General features: G+C 35.1%; 1 protein-coding gene across 2 annotated transcripts in view; it reads left to right on the plus strand.

Annotated features, from left to right (window-relative positions):
• Positions 1-14708, plus strand: part of LOC148944702 (uncharacterized) — a 64672-nt gene that overhangs the window by 32984 nt on the left and 16980 nt on the right. The window contains exons 4-7 of one of the 2 annotated variants that reach the window (XM_089100313.1): positions 2894-3194; positions 6740-6916; positions 8967-9106; positions 14096-14240. In XM_089100313.1, coding sequence (XP_088956439.1) covers positions 2894-3194; positions 6740-6916; positions 8967-9106; positions 14096-14240 — 763 coding nt within the window. The remainder of the gene's footprint in view (positions 1-2893; positions 3195-6739; positions 6917-8966; positions 9107-14095; positions 14241-14708) is intronic. The other variant, XM_089100314.1, reaches the window with a different exon arrangement.

A 14708-nucleotide genomic window follows, 5' to 3' on the forward strand; every position in this document is an offset into this window, starting at 1 on the left:
TGGGCTTATATATTAGTACCGGGAGCATGGCGGCTTTGCCGCCTGGCTCCGGCACCTGGCATGCGGCAAGCTTCTATGTATGGATTTTCATTGTCGCTTGTCTTCTAACCGCAGACAATTTGAGCCTTTTCTTGATGTCATGACGTCGCCACAGGTTCGATACAGCATAGATCGTTTTTGTGGCCCGAAATGTCAATTTGCCAGTTTTAAGAAGAAAAAACAACTATTTAGCAGATTTTGGGGCCAGACGCCGTCATGGCTATTTGACAGGCTTGTCTATATGGATTTCATTGTCACTTATCGTGTAACCGAACTTATGTTGTAACTTATCTCGTATTTTTTGGATTTGCCACCCTCGTGCATATAGGAAATTTTGCATATATGTTTGGCTTTAGTGCTGATCTGCTAAGTAAACATTGGATTAAAAACAAACTTTAAAAATCTCTAATTTATAAAAAATAAGATAAAATCATTCCTGTTGTATAGTTATTAGTTATTTTTTTTATTGGGGGTTTGTTTCGGGTCCTGATCTCCCCCTTTTTGTCCCATTGATGGTTGAGAATGTTTTTCATTTATCATCGTGTGGGGTGTCTGTTGTGGCTTGGTGAGTTATTCACCTTACACATATTGTTTTTTTTTATCATCTCTTTCATTTTTTTTAATATCCATTTGTTCCTCTTTTTTTAACTGTGGAAAACGAGCACATCTCTCTGCCAGATGTTTGTATATTTAGTCTGATTTGTAAGTATGACTGACTAATTGAAAAATAAAAATAAAATAACAAATATATAAAAAATTAAAATAAAAAGTCATCATTAATTCATCAGGAAGCTTGAATTTTATGAACTATTTTACAAATCGTTCATCTTTGAAGGAGCACTGCCCCGCCGCTTCTGGTATTTTTAATTTATATTTGGGATGTAATTAATTATGCTTAGATTTAATTACAGTTCTTGAATACAAAAAAATGAAAACAAATATAACCCAATGATATAGCCACGAGGCAGAGTCCATTTTGTTACAAGAAATAAGTAAATACACTAAAAAAAAGTGTATCGAAAAGACAGCCCTTTGGAGGGATCGCTGTCATTATTGGTTGTATTCCTAGTTATGAGAACGAGCCTTCACTTCCCATAACCCATCAAGTTTTTTATATTTTATTCATTATTATTATTATTATTTTTATTATTATTATTTCAGAAATTTAGAAACAACTGTTGTATCAGAAAAACGAATTCGATTAAGTGCTGTCGCTGCCTAAGTCTTGCAATTATTTTTGGTACCGTGATTAAAAGCCGAGTCTTCTCGGAATCGGGAATCTTACCAGGATTGAGACACCGGGGTTGAACCAGGATTAGGATTGGATTCGAAAAAAATTTGGGGCACCGTCCTATGATTAACAATGAATAGAAACGAGGAGAACCTTTATATAAATATGGCGCTCCTTTTAGCCAAGTTTAAGAAAGAAAATGTCTATTTTTGTAAAGTTTAAGTAGTTTTTGTTCTCTTTTTAACTAAAAATGGAACGGATCTACTCCCTCCCCGATTAACAGCTTTCAGTCTTACATTTTTTTAATTACTATATTACTGCATCTTGAAGTAACACCAAATAACTAGCCATAAGTTGAGTAAAAAATGTGCATGGCTATTTAGCTCCTTTTGAATGGACAGGGGCCCCTTTATATATATATTTTATATATATTAGGGGCCCCTATATATATATATATATATATATATATATATATATATATATATATATATATATATATATATATATATATATATATATATATATATATATATATATATATATATATATATATGCCACCTCTCGCCACCTACTCAAAATTAGAAAAGGGGCCCCTTTATATATATATATATATATATATATATATATATATATATATATGCCACCTCTCGCCACCTACTCAAAATTAGAAAAGGGGCCCCTTTATATATATATATATATATATATATATATTTTTTTTATATGAGGGGCATTTATTCTAATAAAAATATTATGGGGATATATAAGTTAATTAATATGGAAGGTAGCCAAAGTTCAAATATTCGGCCTTTTGATTAAGCGATTAAATTGTATGGTCACTGTAGCTATTACATGGACCACTTGATTCCTTAAACGGCAATTTTTTTTCTGAACCTTCTAATTACTTAACTTTAATGATATCCAAAATGGCAATATAATAATAATGAAATGACCCGATGCCAAATTGATGCTTCTGGGGAGAGGGGCACGAATGAAAATTTAGCTCTCCCTTTCGTATTTTTCACCCGGTAATTAACGCAATTTTTTGCCTTCTAAGGAGGGGGTTGAGGGCGCGTATCCCTGGATTTTCCCCTATCCACTATACAACTCTCCTTTAGAGGTCAGTTAGAGTACGTCTTTCGCCCTTGAAGAATTTTTTAAATTAGGGTACTTGTATGATAAACGCCTTACTGCTCAAGTTGTTCATTCATTGACGCATTATAGAAACCGATTTTTTTCGTTAGTTTCTTTCAGCTTAGCGCGAGAGGAGATAAAGAGAAGTGACAGAATAGATGGGAAATATATAATTTGCGCTGTATATTTGTACAGTATGGGGGGGGGGGGGGTTAAAGTATTTGGACAGTGTGAAGTTAGAAAACAATTCTTACTGCATAATATGCAGAATAATTATACCTAATACATTGGGAATGCAGACCCGCCATACGTTAACGCCCCTCCTCTAATACGCAAATATATAGCCCACATTTGTTTCTTAAGTATTATATTTTTATCTTACTTTGGTATATTTCATTACGATCGAGTGTCAGAGAAATATGTTTCAAGAACATTTGGTAGGGCGTATATCATACAAGTAGCCAAAGTAGTTTGATTTTCTTTTGCTTTCAGGGTTTTCTCTTAGTCCCTTTAAAGCTGTACAACTCTACGACTCCAGTCCTGAATCAGTTAAAAGTTCTCCGGCCAAGAAAACCCCAAAGAAAGTTGCCACTTTTACCCCGAAAGCGACGGACTTGTCACAGCTAAAGAAAGCTTTGGATAGGGTGAAATCTTATTCTGTGACACCAAATGCCACAAGCGCAAATAATACGGCAACACCATCTAATCGTCAGCAACAAGTAAAACGAAATGGACCTTTACATTTAAGAGGAAAACGATTAATGCAAAATACAGGAGAAGGAGTGTCAAAAAGGTATTTTAAACCTTTCTGCTTTAAATATGACAGGCGCCGGTTAGGCACGTAAATAGGGGGAGTGGAGGAGGGGAAGCTTTCGAGTTCATTCCCCTTCCCAGATATCTAGAGAGCCTTGTGATTTATAAATTTCCATATAATTTGAATATTATTTTTTGTACTTTTTCGAAGCTTTGTCATCCCCTCCGCAACCCCCCATCGGATATAGATTCCTACCTTCCATAGGTGTTTGTGCCTAAAATTCCAGCAGAAGGATCGAAGGGTTTTCAGTTGTGCATGGTCTTCTAAACTTGTTTGTGTTTTAGTACTTTCTTATCTGTCTTGTTTGTCTCTTATTTTCCCTTTGTCTCTTATTTGTTCCTTATGTTTTCTTACTTTTTCTCACTTACCTTTATTATATCTTTATTATTACTTTTTACTTTTTTTTCCTTATTTTTTCCTATCCACTGTTCCTTATTTCAGATTCGGTTGTTTCGGCTTTTCTTTTTTTTGTATTTTAGCTTCGTGTGTGTGTGCGTATGTGTGTGTGTGTGTCTGTGTGTGTGCAGTACGAAAACATCTTGTGGGGGTATACTTAGTTTAATCTTTAGATGTAAAGAAAGTATTCTGTGTCGTATTGAATCCGTAGCTTTTCAGAAAGAAACAGGAATCAGAAATCATTAAAAAAAAGTATTTCAGAGAGAAAGTTTTCTGCGTTTCAAAAATATATATTAATTGAGAGGACAATAAAGAAATCACATCCTACCAATCGAGAAATTAGAGGATTGAAATTTAAGCAGAATCGAGAGAACAAACTGTTTTTTAACCAGCTGTAACCAGTTTGCTTGCGAACAGGCTCCCCTCCGATGTTGATTTAAAGACCCACCTCCATCCTGAATAAAAAATGATGAATTAAAGTGTAGTTTAACCCCTTCCCCTTTCTCACCTTGGAAAAATGCTCTCATTTTATATGTATTTGCTAACGTTGGATAATTTCGCTTCAAACCGCTGTATATTAGTTAATTTGCGCTTAGCCCTTATTGTTTAATAGATAAAGTAACTATATATAAGACAATATCTTTTTTCATCAATTTACTAAAATTAGTTAGTGTATTTTCTTTCCTTTCGTATGTGTGATTGTGCTCTCTTGACAAGTTTCGGAACATAATTTTATCATTTAAAAGAATTTTAGTTGTGGTGTCAGGAGAAGATCTGTTAAAAAAGAAGGTAGAAGTAAGGCAGCATTCATTCTTAAATGAAGTTTCCAATTTTGCCTCTGATCTGCGCCTTCCACCTTTCGGAATGTGATCCATTTATCAGCTCTGATTATAGACCATACATTTATGCTTGTATACAATTGAACAATCTCAAAATAAAAATCGCAGTTTTATGATGCGTTAAAAAATAATGCGCGAATCTTATGTGTTGTTTTAGCCCACCCACAAAAAAATTCTGAACACCCTCAAGTATTATCCCAAGAAACTTTATTTCATGTCTGTTTCTAGAGGACTCTATGAAAAACCATTAAGAAAAAGAAAGATATTCAGTGATTTTTTTCCTGTTGGGGGTGGGGGCCTAAATACTATACAATATATTTATAATAGGTACTTGTTAATTAAACGAAACACACCAAAGGAGTGAGGTAATGAAATATATATATAATGAAATATAAGGATTAATGAAACATAACCTTCATATAACCTTTAGTTTATATAATAATATAATTTGGACTTTATATTTGCACATTAGGGGGGGGGGGGTGCTGGTGAAGTATTTGGATAGTTTAATTAACAAGTACCGTATAATATACTGCACATTGGAAGTGTTTTATTTGTGTCCTCTAGAATTGTCTGTTTGTATAATTCTAATGCCTCTGTGTTTTCGGTTTGAGCATTTTACGAAAGCTTTTAAAAACACATGCTTTATTATTCACGTAAAACCTATCTATAAAAATCTTATTCGGGGGCTACCATTTGGCATTTTGAAGGCAAGATTCTTCGTCGAAGCTGAAAATTAATATGTTTAAGCGTAATATGTTTGGCTAAGATTTCATTTTTAGATGGAGAGCGCTAATGGCTGACAATTATATGAAATTTTCATATGTTCTTTAGTCCTGACGATTTAAAATTTTGGAAGTAATTTTGTAATTCGCAGGGATGGATACATATTATGTTACTAGCTGGGTTTCCAACTTCACAGACAAGGAATTATTGAATAAAATATCCTATAAAGAAATAAAGGTCATGTTGAGTGCCCTAATCATTTTTATTAGTTCAACATCATCTTCCATTGAATATTGTAGCTTGTAGAGTGTAAATTGTATGTTATAAATACTTACAGGTTAAATCACAGAGTATATGCCCGTTTTTTAACTTGTCAAAGTGCTAAGACCTTAATGTAAGATCTTACTTGTTTCTTCTCATATTATTGTTTTTCACTTCATCAAAGTGATAAGATCTTAAAACTCACAGATTATCGGTTTTTTTGCTTTACCAAAGTGCTAAAATCTTCTAGCTCGCTGCCAAATAGAACATAGAAGAGAGAATTTTGATGACAATTTCACGAAAGTGCCTAGACCACTGATCAGAGTAGAATAAAGAAAGATGTGCAACAAAAAAAAACCCAAAAAAAACGACTTATCAAGTAAGATCGGATCCCTCGGATTTTCGTTAAAATCGTTTTCTGTCAGAAGATATAAGATCTTAGCACATTGATTAGCTAAAAAACAGGGCTAGGTTAAAAATATCAAAGCCTAAATAGGCTAGTAGTATCTCTTTGTTGAGGCTTTATAATATATTGCCTCTATAATTTATTTCGAATAAAGTTTTTTTTTGTAAGGGTATCATATACTTCTTGCGTTCAAAGTTTGTACTCACTAATCAAGACGTTGTCTGCCCTCCACTGTTCTAGCCAACTCTGCCCTCCTGTCCTATTGTGCTCGTTTTGGGCTCTTTTCCCTTAGTACCGGGCAGTTGTTGAAGCGTATCTCCTTAATTCAAGCACATGTTTATTCTTGTAATATTGAAGGAAGCTTTTTTTCCCGAACGTTGCTAATTACTTTCTAATATACCTTACTCACTAGAATAACCCCCTCCCCAGTAGCCCTCTATATCTGTTAATATCTGATAAGTGCTTTCAGCACTGTCGGTGTTTTCTGTGACTTATTGGGGGGGGGATCAGGAGTTGGAACCATCCTGATCAATATGTAAAAAAATGTCAGTGATATTTCTTCGTTCAGAAAAGTAAGTGAGGAAATTCTTTTCTAACAAATATGATCTTAAATATTTTTTTTTTGTATCGGAGGGGGGTAATTTTTTGTGGTTGAGTTCTCGGGTATTTTTTAGAATCTCTTGCGTTGTGGCAAAGGGGTAGTGTGATCTTTTCCGTTACCATATTTTATTATTGAAGGACATGTATTTGCCACCCTCTCTCAAAAGTTTTTATTCCTTGAGATAGCTATTAAATGGTTGTTGTAACTTTCTTAGTTATAATAAGTTTATCTCAGTATGTTCTTCAAATGTATACGCCATCGTTGCGTAATTAAAATTGAAAATTTCCTTTTCCAGCACAGTATCAAGAAAACCTGCCAATCCTCCTTCGTCAACCACGCCTAAACCACCCGTTCCCAAAACTGAAGTGAATAAACCTGGTGGCTCTCGAAAACCGAACCTGCCATCAATGAAACAGCCACTTAGGCCAGTTTCGTCAACGAATGATTCTAGTTTGAAGAATTCTTCTACAAAGTAAGGCAATGTTTAGTAGATACTAAGGGAGTGGATACACCAAAGTATCTTGAAGTTGCATTTAAATACACCAGGGGGTTCCTTTTTATAATCAGCAACTGTCAAATTAAAGTTATGAACCAAGCTACCCAGACTTCATGGTAACACTTTCAATTTTTACTTCCTAATTTCTTGATTACGATTTTAGCATGTATAGTCTAAATAAACTATGGCCTTCTCGATGCATAATTTTTGGTCGTTTAAAGTTTAGTTGTGCTTGCTCTGCGTTTCTCAGAAGCTATATTTTATTTTACAGTACAGGGAGAAAATCCACTTCTTGAGCCTATGCCGGACCCCCCCCCCCCCGAGTGGTGAAATTTCGTCAAAATCCGGGGGGGGGGCCGAGTTGGAGTCAATTTTTACAAATAAAGTGGGAATGACAGTGAAAACTGAAAAAAGCCATATAGTATCGTAAAGGTGAAGATATACTAAAGAAAACTGACCCGTTTCTGTGGATGCTTGAATTATGCAGGTTCATCTTAGTTTTAACAAGATTCTTGAAAAAAAAAACAACTAAATTTAAGCTGGGGGTGAGGGGCAAACTGGGGTCTGTGTGGGTGGCAAACCAAGGTCTGGGAGGGGCAGCTGCCCCAAGCCCCATACCAAATTACGACTTTGGCCCCCCTTTCTTGAAAAATTATTGCCTAACATTTTTTTTTCAATCTTGCACCCTTCCCCTCCTCGCTTTTCCCAAAAAAAATGTACCTAAAGGCGACTTTTCTGCTTGTTTATTGCTCACTGCCTTTAACTAAAAATTTTCTGGTGGAAGTTTTGTATTTCAAACAACAAACAGTTTCGGAAATTCTGTTTCACATAAATTTTGTAGCAATCAATCAAAAAATTTTTAACAATAGTCAACGTGTCGTTGTTACCCTGTCTTCTATGAAAGAACTAATTAAGCAGTTTCATTAACAAATAATTTGAGTTGACCTGTTTTTCTATGTTTTTTGTTTTAGTTTCTTCTTTTCTTTATTTTCTATTACCCCACTTTTCCCTGTCTTTTATGGTGGATTAGGAAAAAAAAGTAAACATAAAATAGATCTGGTGGCCTCAGTCAATTAAGACAATTAAGTGGTGGTTTTGGTCACTGAAGACATGTTTTGCTTTTAATAACCCTGGTTGCTCTTCAAACCATCCTAGGGCCAGTAATTAGGGGAGGGGTAGTTATCCACCTCTTGATTTTATTTCCTTCTATGTTTTCGTAAATACCTTCTTTTTATATTTTCATTCAAAGAAAAAAAAAATTGCGCTGAAAAATATCGTTTTTGTGTATCTTTATTGAAAAGATCTGGAAGAAATCTTTGCCCCTCCTCCCCACTACATTTTCGTGAATTGAGGCATTAGAATAGGCGCAAAGGTTTCTTTTATACAAAAGGAACAAATATTTACAAAAAAAATATTAGCATTTAATAAAATAATATTTACTAAGGCATTGGTTGCCAAAATTTTCTTTTTAGCGCCACATTTCAATTTACGATTGTCATGTAGACGGGAGGTTGCATAGATACCCAGTAGTGCGGCCCATTTTATAACTGAAAACTTTCAAATTGCTACCACGAGCTAAGCTACCCTTTAATTTTTCATACTTACTAAACAAAAATGTTTTGATCAACTTTTAAAATCATGCGTGTATGTCCAAGGCAGTGCTCAACAACCTCCAAGTTTATAAATAACTAAACTTAATTAATTTCAATCCACGGTATAAATAATTAATTCTATTGAATGAGTTGTACGCTCAATTATAAATAATTCGATGTTCCTCGAGACGCAAGACTGTTGAAAGTGCCTATTTCTAGCTCGTTGGGAGGAGTTTTCTCTTTATGACCTGTTTTGAGATCCTGGCTCAGGCTTAAATAAGAATGAGGTAAAATTTGAGGGAAAAATTATTTCAGACTTTACCGGAACACTAGAATTTATTTTAAACTTCAATGGAACATTAGGAAATAATTCTCCTACAGGGTTGACGAAGTATTAGAAAATGCATATTTGATCATCTTTAGTAAATTTTCAGTTCGTCTCATAACAATTCGTCGGGCGTTGGCAAACAGATCAAAATAAATCGACAAGTCCCCCTCAGAGCTACGAGTTCTCTCCAACCTTTTGTTAGAAGTTTCTCTAGTGTTGGCTCTACGTCTACTAACGAATCTTCTGGTAAGTACACAGGTTTAATGCTTAGAATCCCAACTGGAACCAGAAGCCATGCTATCCTGGCCAAGTGCCTGTTTGTCAATTCTAATAATAGCACCCCATCTTAAGATGAAATAGATTTCTTGGGGGAGAAAAGGAGGAGGTTTTGGACAGGAAAGCAGGAGGTTTTGTAGATATGTAATTAAAATCCGGCTTTCTGACACTTAGACACCTCCCTCTCCTCCTTTTACACTTCCATACTCACAGTTATATCCTAAAAAATGTCACTCCGCTCATTACGGCTAGCAGGCTGCGTCTTTAGCCCTTGAAAATAGAATCTGCATTACCTACATCAGCTCGCTATGGCTTGCAGATTGGGCCTTTTGCAGTCGCCCGCTTGTTATCCTTTGTTTCTTTTGTAAAATAAAAGTCCAAAATAGGGATAAAATCATATTTAATGGACAGTGTATCATGTACTTCATAAAAAATATCAGATATTTCGGCCATACATGTAATGGCTGTCCTCAATAGTAAAACTAAACTAAACGCTTTAAAACAAAAGTTTAAACACTAAATAAAATAACATCACATATTTTTTAAATCTCTAATTCTTTTCAAAGCAAAGGCGGAAGCTAGCCTCTTTGACCTTCTTGGATTCGGTTCATTAGCGTTCAATGATATAACATTTGGACAAAGGTCAACTACCTTGGGTGAATTGAACTTTACTCTGTCAGATTTTAATAAATTATCATAGATAGAATTCAGCCCATATTCACCTGTATCCCGATTCAAAGCAATATTCTTGAATAAGATTTTCTTTATTTCAAGCGTTTTACGAAAAGTTTGCTTTAAAACCACGATCCCTACAAATCAAAGAGACATTCTCAAACAAAATAAAATGGTCTGGAAAATTAAAAATATGTTCTGAAAGGGCTGAAGTAAAATCTTCAGACTTAGAATCCTGCTTTAAAGCCGAAGAAATAGAATCTTTATGTTGTAATAATCTCATTTCTAGAGTTTGGAAACAGAGTTCTAAGGGTTGGCTGTATACCTTTCTTGGGGGAATGGGTTTATAATAATAACAATTTATTTATAACCCGCTACAAAAAAGAAGAAGAAACGGGAGTAACGAGAAAATAATTCAAACGAGAAAAATCACACACACAAAAAAAAAATCACCAAACGAGTATGGCCACTGTGGACGGGTAGATACTTGTAGGTACAGTAGGGTAGTTTGCCAGCAAACTCCGTAAGTTTTAAACCGATGTCGAGGAGCACACAAACAGATATGAGGTTTCGATTTCTAAACCTCGGTGGTAGATGTAATAAAAGAAGGGACAAACCAAAATAATCTTTTTTATGAAGACTAGGGGTAAGCCCCCGAAAGAAGCAAAACCAATTTTCATAATAAATAGAAAAAATGAGACATTCGATATTAGTTACAGAGGGCTCTGTGTGTAGATTTGTTGGATTTGAACGGAAGCTTTTTAAAGTAACGAGCTATGTCAGCAGCAGACGCAGGGTAACGTACTCTTTTTCTGGATAGTTAAACTTAAGCTATTATATTTTCTCAGCGTGACAAATTTTAGATAAAAGTCTACGATTACTTATGAATCTAAGTACCACAATTTGTCAGCGTGACAAACTCTAGATAATAGTCTACGATTTTAAATATAAAGTCTAGTTAGTACTATTATCCTTGAGCTATTGAGACAGCTCAGTTATATCTCTTGAAGCCTAGTTTGTGGTATCACATCTAAGTGCCAAGGCTATCAAAATGATTTTTTTTCCCCTGGATCCATCTTAGGTCTATTCATGCCTGTAAACTACGTTTTTTGCGATTTTTCTTTTAGTTGTTTCAAAGTTATGAAGTTTAGGGAAGTACCACTTTTTTGTCAGTGCTACCACGTTGAACCGTGAAAACAAGTAAGCAAAATTAATTAGCTAAATTTGACAAAGCTTTGTCTGTAAAATGTAAACATTAACAGTCAATTGACTCCCAAAAGACAACTACACCTTCAAAAGAAAGCTGCACTCTAGGCTATTTGGTGGCATATTTGGCTGATTTTTTGATGATTTTCTTTCGATTTCACCCACCTTACCTTAGACCTTAGATCCGGCTGTGCCTCCAGAGGCACTCAGGGCGTCAAAGAGCAGTCAATCTTCCCGCAAGTTTGGTGCTGCCAGTATATCCTCCTACTGAGGCTGGATTGAGGTGTTCAGTTCTCGCAGATCCGTCTTGTACGTTTGGCGCATGGTGTTTCTGTGAGTTGCCAGTAGACCGCTGCATTCGATAGCCGAGGATGGTCTATACGTAGTACATGGCCAAGGCATCTCCACCGCCGAACTCTTATGACATCTGTCACAGAGGCTGACCCGTTTTATTACGGATAGATTGATTGGGTATCCTCTACTGCCAGTAGATGTTTGATTTTCATTGATTTTCTATTGATTTTTCAATTCTATTGATTTCAATAGAATTGAAATAAATTTTCAATAAATTGAAAATCAATTCTATTGATTTTCACCCAACTTAAAAAAAACAAAAAAACCTGTTGATTCTCAAAGACAACTGCACCTTCAAAATAAATTTAATCATTCTTATGCTGTTTGGTGTCATATTTTTTAGCTTATCCTTTTTTTAACACACGTTTTCCATTTTTCTGTTTAAATTTGATGTCCAATTGAAGTTAAAACTCCTTATCTGCACAGGGAAATCTTTTTCATTAAAATTCAAGCTGTGCTTTTTATTTATTTTCTTAGTATACATGGTTGTGTATATTTTCTGCCACCTTAGTTTCCACCCCGCCACCCTCGTTTCTTTAAATATATATGGTTGTGTAAGTCTCCACTAAATTAGTTAAAACAATCAGACTCCATTTTCACTATTCTCGGTACCTTAAGGATTCACACTGAAAGATTTCACTGAATGTTTCTTTCGATAAGTAAAATCATATATCTGATACACTGTCTTCCGAGTTCTTACTAAAGTGAAAGTATTCATCCCTTTATTCTTCTTTATCCTTTACTCATCAAATTAATTTACTTCTTTCCAGTTTTGACTGAAATGGGCGAAAAAACTCCTGCCGTACTGCTTTATCGGAAAAGCTAGTCAGCCTATCCTTGGTTGTATTGATTCCATACATCTTCTGATGATTCCAAAATTTGAACTATTTAGTGTTTCTTGGGTTTCGTCTGGTACCGAGATACCTTTGATTTCTATCTTGAGTGCATTCGGACCCTGAATTGTGATAGTTAATTATATTGTGCTTGCCTATAGTCAAGTCACTCGTAGTTTTGACTATAGGTCTAACCAAGTCCTACCGTTTAAAGAGATCCGAAACTTCTAAGATCAATGAGGCTATGCACTGACTCAACTAAGTGACAGTATTCGAGGATGAAACGACCAGAGCATATTCGGGTATATACAACCATGTGCGTTCGTTTCAGAAATGACACACATCACAGCGCCACGAACAGAGGTGGTCACCGGAGTTAACTATCGATTAATTTCCTAATAACGTCATTCACTACATTCCCACCGCATGTACAACCAGCCATCGCAAAAAATTCGTCATTGCACACGTGGGAAGGAGGAACCAAGAAGAAATGTAGAACACATAATGTGTCTGAAAAATTTCCAATAGAGAATAATAGGAATGAACATAACTTTATATATACTTAGGCTGTGGATCAGAGCTCCTGTGGCTACCGAGGGTAAAACACTTGATGTTGACGATAAATCTGAAGTTGATGAAGTAGTAACTAGTTGTCCTTGATTGAGAATAGCAACTTTTCCCATTATTGAAACTAAAAATGGATGTTAACTTAAAGTACCTTAAATTTGCGCTAGCTAGTGATAAGACGAATTATGTTTCCACCAGTGTCGATCGATAATCACCCGTGGCGTCCCAGAAGGTGCACCGTGGTTTTTGAGTCACTCCTTGATTTATGATTATTACTTTAACATTTTTTATAACATTTATCCTTATTCTATAACATCAAAGTTACTAAAACGCAATGACCAAGTGAAACCAACATTATCTTCATTTGAAGACATATTGGGCTATATTTCCCTTATCATCTGTCATTAATATTTCGAGACTATTTTTTTTTATATCCCTCTCATAAAATACTTCTACTATTTTTTATGTAAAGCTGTTGTTGCTGAAGTTTTTTGCTGAAGGTTATTGTAGCGTTGCTGAAGACTGGAGGAACCTTCAATCAGGGGCGGTAAAATCACCTACTATGCGAGTATTTAAGCATAGGCTGGTCAGCATACCATTTTACATAGATTTTTTTACTACCTGGTAGGCTGTCAAACGTATTTCTTTTTTTTGCTTTTCATTTATTCGCTATCTCTTTTCGGGCTCATTTTCTTGATATACCCCTCGTGCGGTATGCGTTCTTATTTCATACGACAAGCATTGTGCTTAAGTTTATTCGTATTAATAAAGAAATACAAATACTAATAAACATCTGAAGAATTTGGCTTTATATTTGGAAGCTTTCATCAATGGGGGAAAAATGAGTAAACAATTAGATTAAACAAGTTAATGTATACTAAAAAATAACATAGTAATCTCATCTTTCGTTATTAACTACCGCATATTACCTGTTATATTTTCATTTTTCACTTTTTCGTTTCATTTTTTTCATTTCATTTCCACTAATTTCATTTCATTTTTTTTTCAATTTCATTTCATTTTCATTAATTTTTCATTTTGTTTTAATTTAAAATGGAAGGGCAGTGGGCTCTAAAAGATAACTTACCTCTTTTTAGTAGGCTAAAGTAGGCTATTTACTTACCTCTTTTCATGGCTATTTAGTTGAACTGTTGCCCAGGCTACCAAAACTCTTATGATAAGAATACTTAATGGAATCGGTCACGTTTAGTACATCTTCATCAAGCTTTATGTCAAAATTCCGCTTTGATACTTTCTCCGAAAAAAATCTATATTATTGTGGACGTTATGGATTTTTATGGACGTTATTTCATCAAGTTTTTTTCAGATGCATCAAGAACGTCTATTGCTTCTCCTGCACAAAAGATGTCATCGGCTCCTGCTGCTGCATCAACCCCGGCTTTAAGCAGAACCAGCAGACTAAAACCCTTACAAATGCAAACGCCATCTAAAGTGCCTCTAGCTCTAACAGCGTAAGTTTGACTTTCTGTTATTCGGGTGGGACAGTTAGCACGCTCCTGAAAATACGAACTAATTATCGACCAGAATTGTATCGACTGGATGGTTTTATTTACAGGACAAAGGAGGAATTACCGACGCATTTACACTGAAGTTTCAAAATGAGGGAGGGCATAAGGAGGAAGGGATTTCATCCAGGGGGAGGATCTTAAAAGTAGATAAACTGCATTTTGATGACCGTTTTTTTCTTCACATTTTGCTGATAGTAGCCTATCCTTCAGGATAATTTTTGGATGGGGAAGGGGTTCTCACTAAGCATGGGCACTGTTCTGTTTTTCTGAAGAAACAGAAAAAAAATAAACAGGGCTTGAATGAAACAGAACAGAAACAGAACATGTCAACAAAAAAACAGAAGACCTGTTTCTGTTTCTGTTTTTGGTAAAAACAGAAAACAGCTGTTTTCGTTAAAAAAATTGCTGTTT

The sequence above is a fragment of the Artemia sp. Qi Xiang Cuo genome, chromosome 14 (assembly GCF_049724085.1).
Source record: "Artemia sp. Qi Xiang Cuo chromosome 14, ASM4972408v1, whole genome shotgun sequence".
NCBI lineage: Eukaryota > Metazoa > Arthropoda > Branchiopoda > Anostraca > Artemiidae > Artemia > Artemia sp. Qi Xiang Cuo.